Source organism: Macadamia integrifolia, chromosome 8 (genome assembly GCF_013358625.1).
Source record: "Macadamia integrifolia cultivar HAES 741 chromosome 8, SCU_Mint_v3, whole genome shotgun sequence".
In the NCBI taxonomy this organism is placed as follows: Eukaryota; Viridiplantae; Streptophyta; class Magnoliopsida; order Proteales; family Proteaceae; genus Macadamia; species Macadamia integrifolia.
The window spans coordinates 33343701-33361674 of record NC_056564.1 but is presented as its reverse complement, the minus strand read 5'-3'; the positions used below and the strand labels follow the sequence as shown (position 1 = coordinate 33361674).

Below are 17974 nucleotides of genomic sequence, written 5' to 3'. Positions count from 1 at the left end.
GATGGGAAAAATTCAGATTTGTGCTCAACTAGTCTCAAGTGGTTGAATTCTGTGTTGAATCTAAACACTTTGCATTTCCCATCTGAATTTTTAAGTATTCCTTTCAGTTGGTTTCAATTGGAGATGGAACATGTTATAGCCACGACTCCTAGGGCTGTCCAACTCCAACTAAATCAGTATAAGAGATGGGAAATTTCTAATTTCTAAAATATTTGGCTTAGGTATGCAAATTTGGAAGAAATTAGAAAGTGTATTGGAATAGAATTTTGATTTCTGCGATTGATGATTTTAGGGGCTGTAAAATGACATTAAAGACCCTATAAAACCTTCCCCATGTTGCCATGGACCATACCCATCTGCCATGGGCAACTCAAGTTCAAGAAATCAACAGAACAACTTAGGGAAGTGCAGAAATTTCTACAGATTCTCTCCCAACAATTGGGCAAGTGGCCAGCCGGTTGTCTCCCATCGGTTAGGTGTTTTAAGCCCAGATCAGCCCCAATTTTGTGGATAGTACCTTGCCCTTGTGGGTTATGTTCCCTACCTTGTTTACCCAAATTAGCCCTATGGGTAAGGGTAGTTCAGAGGCATTTCCAAGACTTAAAATGAAATTGGGACTTGGGCTGTTAAGAGTTGTTTTGGGTTCAGCAGTTAACCTATACATATTCATATTAGGCATTATGAATGTCTAATAATATATTACACCATTGAATAGGAACCTAAAACAATCGGGTGAGGATACGAAGATTGATTGCAGGGATCCCATCGCACACTGTGATTGGGTTTTTAGGTGAGTGGGTGTTTAAATTTATTTTACGGAGTGTTTTTGCATTCTTTTCTATTTGTGTGAATCATGCATATGTGTGTGATTTGTGACATTTATGTTATGCATGTTGTTATTTGTGATTGTGATCCTTTAATTTTACTACTAACCTGTGAATATGGAAGGATGAGGCTATGAAATGTTTCCTGGACTGTGGAGGTAAGTGAGGTTAGTGATTGTGGTTATGTGGATAAGGTCTATAGTTGTAACTATCGTATCGACAGTCTGGGGCATGATGTAGCCGAGGTTCTTTCCGATACCCTGGGCCTAGAGGTCAGTAGTATAGTTATGACTGTGGCTCTGATGGTCTAGGGCACGGTGTGGCCGAGGTGCATTCCAGTACCGTAGGCTTAGAGGTCAGAGGATATGTGTTGTATGATGTGTGATGAATGGTAATAGTTGTAACATCGACAGTCTGAGTCACGGGTGGCCGAGGGGGGAGGATCCAGTACCGTGGGCTCCGAGGTCGTTATTACAGTGATGGCCACTAATGTATGATTAGATGTTGTGGACGTGATTGATGAATGCATAATGCATATGATTAGGATTCATAAACCCTGGTGCTACACCCCTTGCCAATAGGTGTTAGGTACTGGTTGATCACAAGGAATGGTGATGCAACAAGAGAGACCAATGGGTTTTCCAGGACCGTGACTATTCTACAGCTCAGGTGACCAATCGGTTTTCTGGGACCGAGGCTGTAGGGTGGGATTACCCATTAGGGGTTTACGGGGTGACCGATGGGTTTTTCGGGACCTGCAAGCTCTTGACTCGCAACTAGCTTGTGTCATTGAGTGACCAATGGATTTTTCAGGATCAGGGATACGATCTATGTTGCAATAGCACTGATACCCTATCTTGAACTTAGTAATTGTTTGCTAGGTATTGTGTGCTAAAACCAGATCATGAGCATCGTCTAATTTGTTTAAGCATGCATTGCATAATTTGTTTGTGTGTGCTTGCATGTACACCCCTCACTGGGCTTGTGAAGCTCACCCCTAGTTGATTACTTTTTTAGATGGTGGAACCGGTGCTAAGGCAAGATTGGACTTTGGCAGCGGTTGTGAGGCTTGTGTTTACGAGACACCAGGCTGTTGATGGACATCACTTCTATCATATCATATATTTCTTTTGATGTATATATTCATGAGGTGTGTAGTAAGTAATATTGTAGATTACAGTTGCTTTTAGACATGGAAATTGTATAATGTAATTTATCATTTTAGTATATCACCAGTGTTATTTGTATGATTTTATAAGCGTACTCTGATTTTAATTGTGGTTTTGATGGCATTTGTGAAATTAAGATACTGCATCTGTGATCTTGGAGGGTTAGGTTGACTAGATGTGGGTATCCAGTGCCGCATACCTTAGCCAATTTGAGGCAGGGTGTGACACATAACTAGAGGCATCAAGGAATAAAACAAGTGTGTTATAATGTTAAGAAATAGTTCTTACTGTGCAATTCATTAAGCCAACGACTAATGCTATCAAATGTCTGGGTTCTATTGATGTCATACACCAAGAGAGCTCCAACCACTCCTCTGTAATATGCAGACAACACAACCCTGAAGCGCTCCTGACCTGCCATGTCCCAGATTTGTGCCTTATCCTCCTTCCTATCAATGTCCATTTTCTGTGTTTAGAATTCAACCCCAAGGTTGATTTCGAGTTTGGGTAGAACTCATTTCTGGCATATCTTGCAAGCAAGTTTGACTTTCCAACAGCTGAATCACCAATTAAAACTACCTTGAAAAAGTAATCCTCAGTTTTTTCCTCAGAATAAAATGCCATTTGTCAACCCTTCCCTGTTTTGCTGCACTCTTAGAGAACCATGGCTAACATCCAATAGTCTCCTGGTTACTGGGCCTCTTCTACAGATAAAATGTTGACAGTACAATCATCTGTTTGCCCCTTCTTTGAGTTGGAAGATCACAGTCGAAGAAAGAAAAGAAACTGCAGATTATTAAGATCATAGTAGCAAACTTAAGAGCAGTATAAAATAAGAGTATAAAACAAAAGGCTTTAGTTAAATAAATTGAGAAATGCAGCAAGAGGAACTCAAGAAAATACCTATATTGCTGTGGTTAAATATAAAAAATAAATGTGATAGGAACTGATAGGGGTGTCAATTTGTGGCCTGACACAACTAAACCGACCGGGCCTGACCATTTATAGACCGGCCCGGCCCTGACCATTTATTAAACGTGTTGGGCTTGATCCTGGCCCATTTACAAACGGTCGGTCTCGATTTTTCTATTTGGACCGTCGAATGCCCGGCCGAGACCGACCAAATAACACCCGACCGAGACCGACCTATTGTGCACCGGCCTGGCCCGACCCTTTAATGATTGTAGAACACCTATTTTACCCCCCAAATTAAAGAGTAAAAACTAAAAAGTAAAGACATGTTCACATTTTAAATAATGGTTATATTTAGTATCATTTATTGATTTATTGTCATTTTTTTGGGCTTGCATGAGTGGATTGGAATATAAGAGCACATTTTAAAGAAGGCTTGTTTAAAAACCAGTTAAAGCCCGTTTAACATTAAACATGTCCGTAGCCCAGTTAGGGCCCGACTAAAGCCCGATTAAGGTAGCCCGATTATAGCCCGAGGCCAACTGATTGAATATAAAGTGTACCATGCCCTCAATAACTAAGCCCGATTAGTTAAATGGGTGGATACAGTGCAGCCTTTGAAAGTCTTCAAGCCCGATTAAGTCTGACCGAAACCAGACCGGCCCGACCGGTTGACACCCCTAGGAACTGATGCCTTCAATTACTCTTAACATCTACTGTCTTCTTCTTAAGCACCTCTGTTAGAAACTCTCTACATCAAATCCAATTTGATAAGAAGAAAAAGAAAAGGTTGAACATTGCAGATAGAGAAACAAGAATTGATTTTTTTTTTTTAATATTTAGAGAAAAAATATTTCTAATTTAGTTTCACCTATCCATATAAATGCTTTCATGATCTCTTATCTGAATATTCCATCATAAATAATTTTTCCATACAAAGTAGTAGCCAAAAGGATGATATGAAAGATAAAATGCCTTCAAGAAAAATGGCAGATTTATAAAAACCAAATAAACTCAAATGAGAAAGCACTAATGAAAAGATATCTTTTTATATGAAAATAAAACATGGATGTTATGCAAATAATAAATTCTGACCACATATATGAATAAGAATCTTTATTCTCCTCTAAAACATTCACAGCTGCAAGTTCCAAAACCATTAATTAATCTTTAGCAAATTCAAGAGCCAAGTTATAAAACTCCCCTACCCCAAAACCCACAGACTAAAAAAGAACTCACCATGAATACTCTACTAATCCTGTTTCCATATAATCCTAACATACATGTGATATAGTTCCGATAAAACAGTCCCAACATATTAGATCTTGCAATAAAAAATTTGGTATTCTGTGAGTGTACTGATAAAAACCACATAAATGCTCAAGATCCTAGATAAACTAATCATGAGTGAAAGCAGAAAGATCAATAATTTGCACGAAGTTGTATGGACTACTATACCAATGCAGACATCCCCATCATTGAAGAACAGAAAAATCCGGTAGTGTACCAGAACATTCTCCATCAAAATCAAATGGTACTAAGCATATGTAATAAGTGAAAAGAAATAAAAGAGGATCTGCTGGACTGCAAGTTTCCCCAAAAGCATCCCTTTTAGGGAATTTTCCCTTTTTCTTTCTTCCCTGTTTGGCTTGCTCAAACTTCAAACAATAAGGAAGAGTGTGACTTAGAGCTGCAATTCATCAAAGACCAGGTACACCACAACAACTTCCTCTTCAGATCTTCTTTTCCTTCTTTGGCTTAAGAATATTAGAGAGGAGTTGCAGAGAAAGCCATTCCCTGTTCCTCCCCTCTTCTTCCTCCTTCTCCCCTTCCTCTCAATTGCCTACCAGTTTCGTCTTCTCTTGTTTCCCCTTTTCTTCCAAACACAGTCCTGTCCAAACCAATCTCTATCAGAACTCGATTTGTTTTCCATAATTCATTTTCCAGGTTTTAAGGTGTTACCTGACATTGTTTCTTGAGGGTTTAGATCCCAGCCTACATACAACTGATGCTTATCCATACAACTGATATCAGGTTCAAAGCGGAACCATAGGTCCTTTTTTGGACTTGGCCTTGTTCCTGCGGTGTTCTTTGTGATGGTATGTTTTTTATCTGGCTGAAAAACAGATGCCCGTGTCATGTGTGCAACGGCTTTCTCTGATAGGCTCACTTCGCTTTTCAAGCGGAGCTCACTTCCTAGAGGTCAATCAAAAAAAGAGATGTTAATTAATCAAAGGTCCAACTGATCACAGCGTCTATATTGTAAATATGCAGTGACAAATAATCTAGCCAAGAAAAACTTCAATCATTTCGAGGAGTCATCGAAACTTGTGTTCATACTCGATAGAGAGAGAATGGAAATAAAAAATTGGGTATGGGGTAACAAGCTCAGACATTCAATCAATATTAGATTGAGATTGGATAGATAATAGGTTTTTTAGTATAAATTGAAAAATAAAGATTTAATTTCGGTAACGCCCAGTCAAAGTTATCATTTTTATTTTTAGATTCTTGCTAGTTCATAGTTCAATGTTTTGATGGGATCGTGCAATTCAATTTATTAATTTTATTGTTCAGAGTTTTCTTTCTTTTCAGTTCATACACCAGATCGAATGCATTGAAATCCCAGTTTTCGCAAAATTTTGATCCGTTTCTTTTATTTAGAGAATACTTTGAAATTCCAACTGGAGTTATCAATTTATCCACTCTAGCTTCTCTACATCAAATCCATTATGTTAGTTTCATTATACATCAATTATCTTGCTAATTAGTTTCATCATACATCAATTATCCAGCTACTAAATTCCGATCACAAAACCCTTTTGATCCAATCACACCCCATAATCTAGAGAAAACTTATTCTTTTTAATTCCACAAGGAAGAGTGGACTACTTGGACCACTCGACTTGAATTCCTGACCAAACTAACCAGTTCCCTTTAAGTTACACAACTCAGAAGTTCAGATAAGTTTTCTAAGATTCTGTTGAAATATTTTGTCCTTATTGAGGGTTTCATTACCTTACTCTATTTGAAATCAAGTTTCTGATAATATATTTCACTGTGGCTGTATAGTACTTTTGTCCTAAACCTAGTAGGAATTACTTTACCTAATTTGACCAAGGGTGGTTAGGCTTTTGGGTCACTACATTTACAGTTTCAAGGACAGAAGCAACCAGCCCAACGTAGCAAAACACTTAACATGAGAATTCACAGGAGGAGGCTACATGGATCGAGTGTTTGGTCAAATATGGGATTGGCAAGATTTTTTTTTTTTTCTTTTTTTGGGGGGGGGGGGGGAGAGAGGGAGGGGGTGGTGGGTGAGGGGTGGGGGGGAGTAATCTTGCAATATATGAGCATTTAGCTGACTATATCTATTTTGAGTTTTCTGCCAATTGAAACAGTCACTTACATTAAATGAAGGAACAATCTGGCCTTACCTGAACCATGAATCCAAGGCCAATTCAGCTTCGGAACTTCATAGGAAGTTATCTACGTCAGCCCCTGCTTTTAAATAATTGCAAAATGTGAATTCCAAACATCATGCCATGAAAAGTCATCTGAACCATGCAGCAAAAGATCTAGATCGGAAAAAAATCCCTGCCGTCTCATTTTCACATTCTGACTCGGAAAGCAAAATGCATATCTGATCAGACAGCTAAGAAATCTTGCGGCTCCCTTCCAATGTCAATGGAACTATAGCCAGTCATCTTTTTCAACCCTTTTTCCTTTATCAGAGTTCTAATGGCAGCTGCATTATGCCATTTCTCATCCTCAGCGTATATATTACATAATAACACATAATATCCAGCATGATCAGGATCTAGCTGGAGGAGACTCTTAGCTGCAATCTGCCCTATCTTGACATTGTGGTGAAGCCTACAAGCGCCAAGCAAGGCTCCCCACACATGGGGCCCAGCTGGCTCTGGCATCTGATCAATGAGCTGTAGGGCCTTTTCTAATTTCCCAGAGCGGCCAAGAAGATCGACCATGACACTGTAATGCTCTAAACTGGGGTTGATCCTGTACTCATGCACCATTTTATAGAAGATCTTAATCCCTTCTCCCACCAAACCAGAATGACTACATGCAAACAACACTGAGAGGAAAGTCACACTGTTGGGCCTAAGCAATGTGGTCTCAATCAACTGATCAAATTTTTCAAGGGCTTCCCTTCCTAGACCATGAATTCCATAGCCTGCGATCATTGAACTCCAAACAATGACATCCCTTTCACTCATCCCCTCAAAAACCCTGATAGCATCATCTATGCTACCACATCTAGAATACAATTTTATGAGTGCGGCCCCAACAAAAACTCGATCATCAAATCCACTACTAACCAAGAAACCATGGAGACATAGAGCTTGATGAAGATTCCCTAATTCTGATGAAGCCGTGAGAAGCTTCACCACAGTAACTGCATCTGGCCGAGTTTCGCTGCGTAACATAGTGCAGAAGGTCCCTATAGATTTGTTTGCCAGCCCATTTTGAGCAAATCCACCTATTAAAGCAGCCCAAGACACGACATCCTTTTTGGGCATCCTTTTGAACAGATAAACTGCTTCTTCAAGGCACGAACAGTTCATGTACATGTCAATTAGAGCAGTCGAAACAGAAACTTCTAACTCAAAACCTTTCTGAATAGCAATCTCATGGATCTTCCTACCTACTTTTAAATCACAAGCTGATTCACATGCTTGTAAAGCACCAACCACAGTGACTGAATTGGGTTCAAATCCCTTCTCAATCATCTCATTGAAAAGATCTAAGGCATCAGTGGCCTCAGCATTCTGAGCATAACAGGCAATCATAGTACTCCACGAAATCACATCTTTTTGGGGCATCTTCATAAACAAATTCCTTGCATTATTGACAGAACATGTCTTTGCATATAAATTCAAAATGGAATTAACCAAACATAAGTGAGCGCTAAATCCCATCTTGATCGTAAAACCATGAACACATCTCCCAACTTCAATATTCAGCATTTGAGCACCAGCAGACACAACACTAACAAGAGTAACAGGATCAGGACTGACACCTTCCATCACTACCATCCGGGAGAAGAACGACACCGCCATTTCTGCATTACCATTCTTCTGGTAACCAGTAACCATAGAAGTCCATAGAACAACATCCGGTTGAGGAAAGTTGTTAAATACCCGTAAAGCATCATCCATTCCTCCATGATTTACATAAAATTCAATCAATGCAGAACCGACAAACATGTCCGAACCAATCTTTTCACGCTTGTTGACTAACCCATGAATTGCTCTGCCCATCTGAATGGCTGATAATTCAGTGCAGGCCTGCAGGGCAATGGATATAGTAAAGTTGTCGGCTTTTGCATCTCCAGTAGCAGTAACAGTGGTCGAAGATAACATTTGATGGAAGAGATGGATGGTAGTTTTCCACTGCTTTTCTCTGAAGTAGCCTCTGAGGATGGAGTTCCATAAATAGACATTTGGATGAGTCGTTTCGTCGAACAATTTCCGGGCACTTCTGAGAGAGAAGTTTTTTATATAAGAAGAGCTAAGCTTTGTAGCAAAGAAGCTGTCACAGATGAGACCGCTCTTCAGGATATAAGCGTGTAGCCGTGCGACATACTTCACGTCCTCACATGCTTTAAACATAGATGAAATGAGTCCCCAGCAACCAACCATCAGTTGGGGAACGTTCTGAGGAGACATAAGATGAATGTTTTACGAGATCAGAGTCATCAGATGAGGAAGCGTTTCAAAAGCCTCCTATTTTTATTGATTTTTAAAATCCGTTCGGTTAGTTTCGGTCTAAGAATGAGGGAGACCAAAACCAAATGACCATCTAAGGAACTTGGGTTTTCGATTGGTTTTGATTTTGATCCGATATGGTTTTAGTTTATTTCGATTTTGAATATCGGACAAGTACCATATGGTTTTAGTTTATTTCGATTTTCAATATCGGACAAGTGCTAGTTTAGGTCCGTTTGTTTTAGGGTTTGAAACCATTCAAGGAACTTGGGTTTATAGTAGGTTTTGGTTTTGGTTTTTGTTTTGGTCTGCTATGGTTTTAGTTTATTTCGGTTTTTTATTATCGGGCAAGTATAGTTTTAGATCCGATTGTTTTCATGTTTGAACCACAATGAAATTTTCCATTTATAACCTGTAGTAAGTGTGAGGGTAGCAGGCCTCGGATCCGGATCTCTCATCCACCGTTCAGGGGAAGGTGTCTCTGTCGGATTCAGGCCTTCTCTTCTCTCTCCTGATATCCTTTCGGGTGGATAAGGAAAGTATTGTGTGTGCTTTTACAGGCCCCGCACTACCATATTACCGCTCGAAAATACGTGGAGGCCTAATTTGCAGGTGTACCGGGTTCGTCATAAAGACGGGGTTTGATGATAGTCCAATACGGGGGATTGGGATCATACAAAAAGGGTGTGTTGTCGCCACCTATGATTGTGGGCATAGGACCTAAGAGCAAGCCCAATTCTTGAGAAAATGGCCCGAAAGTTGGTCTGGTCTAGAGATTTAGGGTAAGATTTAGGTTGTAGAATTGGGAAAGTGTTAGCCACCCAATCTACCCTGTTCAACCGATCTTCTTACTAGATGGTTAAGAACGAACATTTTCCACAATTATTCCTATTCCGCATGCATGGCTAAATTATCAAGCATATGTACATTGAATAAAAACAACTATTTATGTACACTAAAACAAGGTTAATTAGATATTTACATTATGCTTAATGAGGAGAGAGATTATACCTGAATTTGACCCCTGTTTTGGGTCAAGAGGGGGGGGCCCCTGATTGATACTGACTTTTCTCATGGATTCTTCTGGCTCGAGGGAAGATGGTCTTGAACTCCAACTTCCGATTTCGGGAGATGTTGATTGTGGTAATCTGCGGGTGGAGGTCCGGCTTAGGATTGTTACTTTTGGGCTATTGACTTCGGCAGAGCTTTCACTAGGGATGAGCTACTTCCGGGTTTTGATGAGGTGACACTTTGGTAGAGCTTCTGCTAGGGATGAGCTACTTTTGAAAAAGTTAGGTTGGTACTTCGGCAGAGCTTCCGCTAGAGACAAGCTACTTATGGAAAAGTCGAGTCGAGATTTTGACAGAGATTCCACTAGGGTTAGCTACTTCCGAAAAGAGATTCTAGTGGCACTCCGACAAAGCTTTTGCAAGGGATGAGGTATGAGAGGGCTAGGCTGAGGTGGTACTCCGACAGAGCTTCCGCTGGGAATGACTAGTTTTGGAAAGATTCCAGGGGCACTCGGGCAAAGCTTCCTCTAAGAACGGCTATTTTTGGCAAAAAATAGATTGACCTAAAAAATGGATTGAAGATCCCCACACCCGGAAAAATACTTTGAAGATCCGAATAGAACTCCGGGTCTTGACAAAGATCTTTTCGTAAACCCAAAGAACCTCAAGGGTGAGGGATTTCTACTTTTAGTAAAAATCAATAACACTTAAAGGAGGGAAGCTAAAAACATACAATTGTTGGCAAAAAAATGATTGAACTAAAAACTTGGATTGAAGATCTTCAAAATCCTGAAGAACACTTCGAAGATCCAAACAAGATTTCGGATCTTGACGAAGATCGCTCTGTAGACCCGAAGAAACTCAAAGGGGGAGGGGAGGAGGAGAGACGGCAGAGCTTCTCTACAAGAATGCTCTTAAGGAGGCTTTGGTGGTTTTTCCAGGAGGGGGTATTTATAGTTTTTTCCAACCAATGAGGTGAGGGTATACATCTTTACCCCAGAGGATAATAGAAGGGCACTATCCCTATCGCCCACTGGTTTATTTTGAAGTTTGAATAGATTCCTTCTTCACCCAAAAAGGTGAGAAGATATTTTCTTCCAAACCAATAGGGTGAGGACAGACATTCTTTACCCAGAGGATAATAGGAAGTAGCTCTCCCTATTGTCCAATGGTATAATTCAAAGTGTGATGGAAAGTGAAGATATTTTCTCGCAAACCAATGGGATGAGCACACACATTCTTTACCCAGAGGATAATAGGAGGTAGCACTCCTTATTGTCCAATGGTATAATTCAAAGTGTGATGGGAAGTGAAGATATTTTCATGCTTTTGAAAGTGAAGAAGATATTTTCTTACAAATAGAATCTTTTCACAAAAACTGGGATTTTAGCAAAAAACCCGACTATCGGGAATATTTTCTAGGAATTTCGGGAAAGATATTTTTTGAAAACTGGGATTTTAGCAGAAAACCCGACTGTCAGGAATATTTTCTAGAAAATACGAAAATGTAAAAAAATCTACAGAAGTTCCGAAAAAAGTTTGCGGGAGTGCCATAAAGGATCTTTCTCCAAAAATGGGATTCTAACAGAAAACCCGACTGTCGGCATGATTTTCTGGGAAAACACGGGAGTGTCAAAAAATAATATTTTTGTCCAAAAATCCATTTTTTGGAAAAAACAAGGGAAAAATATGCCAGGGAAAAATCCGGGCACCAGGCATGTCTGTCTAGGGCTGCACAGCCCTAAAAAGGGCATTTTACAAAGCCCTGCATTGCATAGAGCCGCAGGGCTCTGTACAGTGCCAGGTCGGGTCCGTCGGTGCTGGAATGGGCTGATCGTGTTTGATTAGGGTTGGTCAGAATTTAAACAAGGCTGGTTTAGACTAATTAGGGTTAATTAGGGTTGGGTTGTATACAGGTGTAGGGTTGTATGCATCAGTGTTACACGTGTGCGTGGATCGGTGGTGCCCGAGTGTGTGCATGCATGGGCGGGCTTAGGGGGTTGTGTGCATGGGTGACACCCATGTGTGTGCATGAGAATGTGCACGCATGGGCTAGGTTATATGGGTATGTGCACGGGTGTGCACGGGGTTATGCACGTGCATGCACGGGGGTGTGCATGCGTGTGCGGGGCCACTTTCGGGAATGATTACTGGAGATTCGTAAGTCTGATTTTGACGCACCATATATTGTTGGAATCGTACTATCCATTCATATGGTCACTTTTGACTGGATTCCTTCGTATATAAAAATTTAAAATTGGACCCTCTTTCTTCCTGCATTGGGTTTTTAGGGTTTTCAGGAGAGTTGGGGGCTGTCAGGGTGAGACTACCATAGTCAATTGCATCTCATCAACTAGAAGTGAAGATTCACGTCCATCATCTAAATATTGTCATTGTCGGGGGAGGGTGACAAAATTGGGTGTCTACAGAATGCCATTCTTTAACCAAGGTCAGTGCCAATAGCCAAAGGGCAAAGAAAAGAACGACCACATTTTGTTACCTAGAGCATATACTGCCATCGTCTTGCTCAACAACAACAGAGTTGAGAATGCATCAAGTAATATTTTCTAACTATTCATAGTTTAGAATGATACCTGATTTGCTAATCTTGGATTACCGTTTGTAGGGATTTGCACCATTCCCACAAACAAATAGAGTTGTTACCTATAGGGATTTGCACCATTCTTATAAAGTGTTGATATTGAGCCATCATTCATAGGGATTCACACTGTTCCTGAAAAAGATGTTAGTACTTGAGATTGATCTGGTTTGGACAATGCCGTTCCAGAAATGTTGTTTGCAGAGGTTTGAACCCTCTCTGCAAAAGGGATTTTGCAAATTCACCTTAGTTTCCTTTGACCGGGCTTCCATATACCGGTCTCGGGGGATTTGGTCTCTAGGTTGAGTCTTTAGAACCAGTCTGGGCTATCTAGTCTCCAGGCTGAGTCTTTCAAAACAATCTAGGCTATCTGGTCTCCAGGTTGAGTCTTTCGAAATAATCTAGGCTATCTGGTCTCTAGGCTGAGTCTTTCAAAACAATTTGGACTATCTGGTCTCCAGACTGAGTCTTTCGAAACAATTTGGGCTATCTGGATCTTGGTTTGGATGTATAATGAAACTGGACTCCTTTGGACCGGTGCAAATGATTGCGGGTCGCTAGGGCCAGTCAAACAAGGTTGGCCTACTTAGGGCCGGTGTAATGATGATTTGGCCACTTGGGGCCGATGCAATGAGATTTGGCCACTTGGGGCAGATGTAATGAGATTTGGCCACTTGGGGCTGATGTAGTAATGCTTACCGTGGATTGCTCTGAATATGGTACAAAAGAGGATGTTAATCTTTAATGATTCTTTCCCTGCAAGACACAGATACAGTGCTTTCTTTTTGGATTTTTCTTTTCCCTCCCCATGTTTGTTCATTTTTTTTTTTTATCTTCTCTTTATGTACTTTGACATTTTTGTAATAAAGAATTTCTTAATTTTAATAAACTTTTCTATATTTTGGTTATTTAGACATGATTAATTCCATAACTCTAGCATCCATCAGGGCAATTAGGAATGTGAAAATTCAAATGCCACCATACTTTACTACCAAGTGAAAGTAAATGGATTACATGAGTACAATTCTCCTACCAAAGGGAGGAAAAATTAGCTACAATGTGAGGACACAATTCTTGGGGTGGATGAAAATCCACCAATTCTTATGGAGTTGGACATATCTCAACGGTTCCAAACTGAAATACATGGAGATCAGCGTCCTAATGTTGAGGTGCTTGTTTGAGTAAGCCATGGTGCAATTCCATACATCTGATCTAGTTGAGTACAGACAAATTCACTGATTTCAGCAGGTTTGGCGTAGAGATGCCAATGTTTAACGTCCACTTCCTCAGTGTCTCATTTAGAGAGTCCATGACCTTTCCTGAAACCAAGGCGACCAAAGAAGAGATGTGATGACATCCTTCAACTATTGACACAACCAAACTTTTACCATTGTACATCAAAGTCTTGACTAATCAAGGGTCGAGAATGAACTGACCTTGATTACTAGCGCTGGGTGGCGACCTTTTGGGGAGAGATGAAACTCTAGATAGGTACTGGGAGGACCATAGGGGAATGGCAGGTTCCTAATGGCCATATATGCCGAATGGCGATTCTTGGGGAAAATGAAACTCTAGATGAGATGTGACGGACCATAGGGCAATGACAGATTCCTAATAGTCATGTATGCCAAATGGTGATTTTTGTGGGACACAAGCTATAATGATCTTTTAGGTACCTTGATTATTAATCTGGGAACCAATTTTTTGCCTTGAGATGGTTAAGACTGCACTTGCACATGTCAAGTTGCCTACGTATCCCTTGGGGGGAATCAGATCTAGCATAGTTCGGGCTATTCACCCGATTAAACATAATATCTCTTGAGTTGATCCATGTTGACCAATCCTAGTATTTCTTCACCATTGTGGTATGTGACCTTCATTGCTTTGCCTGGTAGAATCTCTTTGACAGTAAACGGGCCATTCCTATTAGGCCTAAATTTTCCTCTGGGGTCATGAATTGGGGCTCTTTGTTCACGAAGAACAGGATCGCCCTCTTCTATGTGTTGGGGCTTCATATTCTTGTTGAAAGCCCTTGCTATTCTTAGCTGATACTTTCTTAGATTGTCCATGGCCTTCATACGCCTCTCATCAAGAAAGTTGAGCTCATCATGCCTAGCCTTCACCCATTTTCCTTCTAATAGCTGACTATCCAAAAGTATCCTAAGGGATGGTACTAGGATTTCTATTGGCAATACTACTTCGACTCCGTCTACCAAGGAGAATGGAGCTACCTCAGTCGAGGACAACACAGAAGTTCGATATGCCCATAATGCAAGTGGTAACTTGTTTGCCCAATCCTTGTGTGTTTCGGCCATCTTCTGGAGAATGACCTTGATGTTCTTGTTGGTTGTTTCTACTGCCCCATTGGTCTATGGCCTGTAGGTGGTAGAGCAATGCCTCTTGATGCTGAACTTTGAGCAAATCTTATCAGTCTTGCCCCAGAAATGGGATCCTTGATCTGATATCAACTCTTGCGGTACTCCATACCGGCTAATGATGTTTTCTTAAATAAACTTTGCTACTTTGGCTGAAGTGAGCACTGCATATGATTGGGCTTCTTCCCGCTTGGTGAAGTAATCAATGGCCACCAAGATGAAATCATGCTTGTTGGATACTTTAGGGTTAATCTTTCCTATGATGTCAATGCCCCAAGTGGAGAATGGCTAGGGGGAACTGAGTGAGTGCAGTTCCGTTGGTGGGATATGTATAATGTTGATAAATATCTGACACTTGTGGCATTTCTTGATATAGTTGACACAATCTGCTCCCATTGTATTCCAATAGTATCCCAATCTGAGGATCTTCTTGGCTAACATTTTTGCATTCATATGGGGTCCGCAAAGGCCTTGATGAATTTCTTCCATGATTGTTTGAGCTTGCTCTTCATCTACACACAATAGCTATATTCCATCATAGGATCGTTTGTACAACAAATCTCATTGGAGGATAAACTGGGTATCATATCTCCTCAGAAACTTCCTTTCTTTGTTAGTGGCTTCAACTGGATATTTCCTTTCCCTGATGAAGTCCACAATGTGAGCAAACCAAGATCGACCATCCATGTTGAGAGAATTCACCGTAGTTTGGTAGATGGGCTTGCTTCTTTGTTCCACTAAGAATGGTCGGATTTTGGCCATCGGATTGCGTTCTACCATTGAAGATAGGGTTGTAAGGGCATTAGCAAACCGGTTGTTATATCTTTGGAATTATTCAAATGAGATTTTCTCAAAATTTCTAATTACCTCTTCCAAATGTTCTTGGTACGGCTACAGCTTTTCATCTCTGGTCTTCCACTTTCCTTGTGTCTGACATATAACAATGGCTAAGTCCCCATACACGTTGATTCTTTTTACTCTAATGGTTAAGGATATCTCAAGTCCCAAGGCACAAGCTTCATACTTAGCAATGTTGCTGGTACAAGGGAAATCAAGGCAAAATGATGAAGGCAAGTAAAGGCCTTCTGGAGTGACAAGCAAAATTCTTGCACCACACCCCTTTTGATTGGTTGCTCCATTAAAGAATAATTTCCATTCATTGGATGCATCTTCTTCTTCAATTTTTGAAATCTCTTCATCTAGAAAAGCATCATCTAAGGCTCTTCCATCTTCTATTGGGTAGGTAACCAAATGATCGGCTATAGCCTACCCCTTGATAGCTTTCTGAGCGACATAAGTGATGCCAAATTCTAATAACAATAGCAGCCATTGAGGCATTCTTCCTGTGAGAGCTGGTTTCGTGAAGAGGTATTTGATTGGATCCATCCTTGAGATCAATTGACCGGATATGCTATCATATAGTGTCGCAACCTCTTGGTGGCCCAAATTAATGCAACACAAGTTCTCTCTAGAGATGTGTACCATGTCTCATATTCCAAGAATTTCTTGCTGAGGTAGTATATGGCATGCTCTGCCCCCTTCTCTGCTTCTTTCGGAGCTGGCAAAGAGCCCATGGAACTTTCTCCAACTGATAAGTATAGTAAGAGCGGTTCTCCTTCCACCAGCGTTGTCAACACTAGCGGGTTCATAAGATATTCTTTTATCTTGTCAAAAGCTTGTTGGCATTGATCATTCCATTTTGTCAGCTGATCCTTCTTTAGCAACATGAAGATCAGCTCACAGTTCATAGTCAGCTGGGCTATGAACCTGCTGATGTACTGGATGTGACCCAAGAATCCTCGTATCCGCTTCTCCTTGCAAGGTGCTGGCATTTCTTGGACTGCCTTGATCTTGATGGGGTCGACTTCGATGCCTCTTTAGCTCACCAAGAAACCCAACAAATTTCCTGCTATTACTCCAAACACACACTTTTGGGGGTTCAACCTCAGTTGATACTTCTTGATCCTTTTGAAGAAATGTCGCAACGCTGAAATGTGCCCCGGTCGATCTCTCAACTTCACAATCATATCATCCACATAGACCTCCACATCCTTGTGTATCATATCATGTAGAATATTTGTAGTTACTCTTTGATAAGTTGCCCCAGCATTCTTCAATCCGAAGGGCATGACCTTATAATAATAAGTACCCCATGGAGTAGTGAAGGTTGTCTTTTCATGATCCTCTGAGTGCATACTCACTTGATTGTATCCTGAGAATCCATCCATAAATGATAGCAAGGCATGGCCTACGGTGTTGTCGACCAATAAATCAATATGAGGTAATAGGAAATCAACTTCCAGGCTCACTTTATTGAGGTCTCAAAAATCCACACACATACGTATCCTTCCATCTTTCTTTGAAACTGGTACGATGTTGGCCAACCATCGGGGGTACTTCACCACTTGTAAGAAACCAGGGTTCCACTGCTTCATAACGTCTTCTCTAATCTTCTCACTCCATTCAGGATGTATCCTTCTGAGCTTCTGCTTGATGGGCCTTGCCCCAGGGTAAGTCAAAAAATGATGGTGTACAATGTTGGGGTCGATTCCAGGCATATCTTCATATGACCAGGCAAAGACTTTAGCAAATTCCTTCAAGAGGCTGATCATTTGTTCTACTTCTTCATCTTCTAGGGTGCTACCAATTTTTACCTCTCGAGGGCATTGGTCGGTTCCTAAATTAATAACCCGGGTATCCTCATGGATGGGTTGGGCTTTCTTTGGTTTGCATTGTTTTATTAAGTTTTGATATTCATTAAGATCATCATCGAAAAAAGGAGGCAAGTCATACTTGGAATAGGAAATTTCATTCATGAATGAAGGAGTAACAAACCTAACATACATGGACTCTTGACTTTCCTCTACGATAATAACAGGCTCATAAATAGAAGACTCGATGACAAAATTGTAAACTTAAGGTTCATCGATAGACTCGACAATCGACTTGATGCTAGTGGTACTTTGGTTGGTTGACTCAATAGCATAGGCGAACTTAAAGTTCTCTCCAATGCTCATCCAGTTCAGGAATGGTTCAATAGACTGGTGAATGAGTAAGTGAGGCAAAGGGCCGTCTTCTTCTCCCTCCATGCTAATTACTACTATCTTTGCCATTGTAGTGTACCTGCTTTGCTACTTCATTGGGCTGTACTAAATTTATCTGATCTCATGATCTCTGAAGCCGAATTATTGAGAGGTGAGTGGCAATCGAGACTGCTCAGACCCTTCTCGATGTAATCCAACTTCATGAGCCTGTTGAGTGAGGCCATCCCTGCTCCTTGGTCACACCTCTGACCACTTTCACAGGCCTTCCCGTTGCAATTGGTTCTAGCACAGTACATGCAAACCATCATTTTT

At 40.7% G+C, this 17974-nt stretch overlaps 1 protein-coding gene across 1 annotated transcript; it reads right to left on the bottom strand.

The window, feature by feature from the left end:
• Window positions 1–4202: 4202 nt before the first annotated feature.
• On the bottom strand, window positions 4203–8787 carry LOC122086229 (putative pentatricopeptide repeat-containing protein At3g01580). Its single transcript, XM_042654965.1, has 3 exons — window positions 6343–8787; window positions 4868–5101; window positions 4203–4796 (listed from the first exon to the last, which is right to left on the bottom strand). The coding sequence occupies exon 1, from the start codon at window positions 8593–8595 to the stop codon at window positions 6553–6555; it is 2043 nt and encodes a 680-aa protein (XP_042510899.1). The 5' UTR covers window positions 8596–8787; the 3' UTR covers window positions 4203–4796; window positions 4868–5101; window positions 6343–6552.
• Between the last annotated feature and the right edge of the window lie 9187 nt (window positions 8788–17974).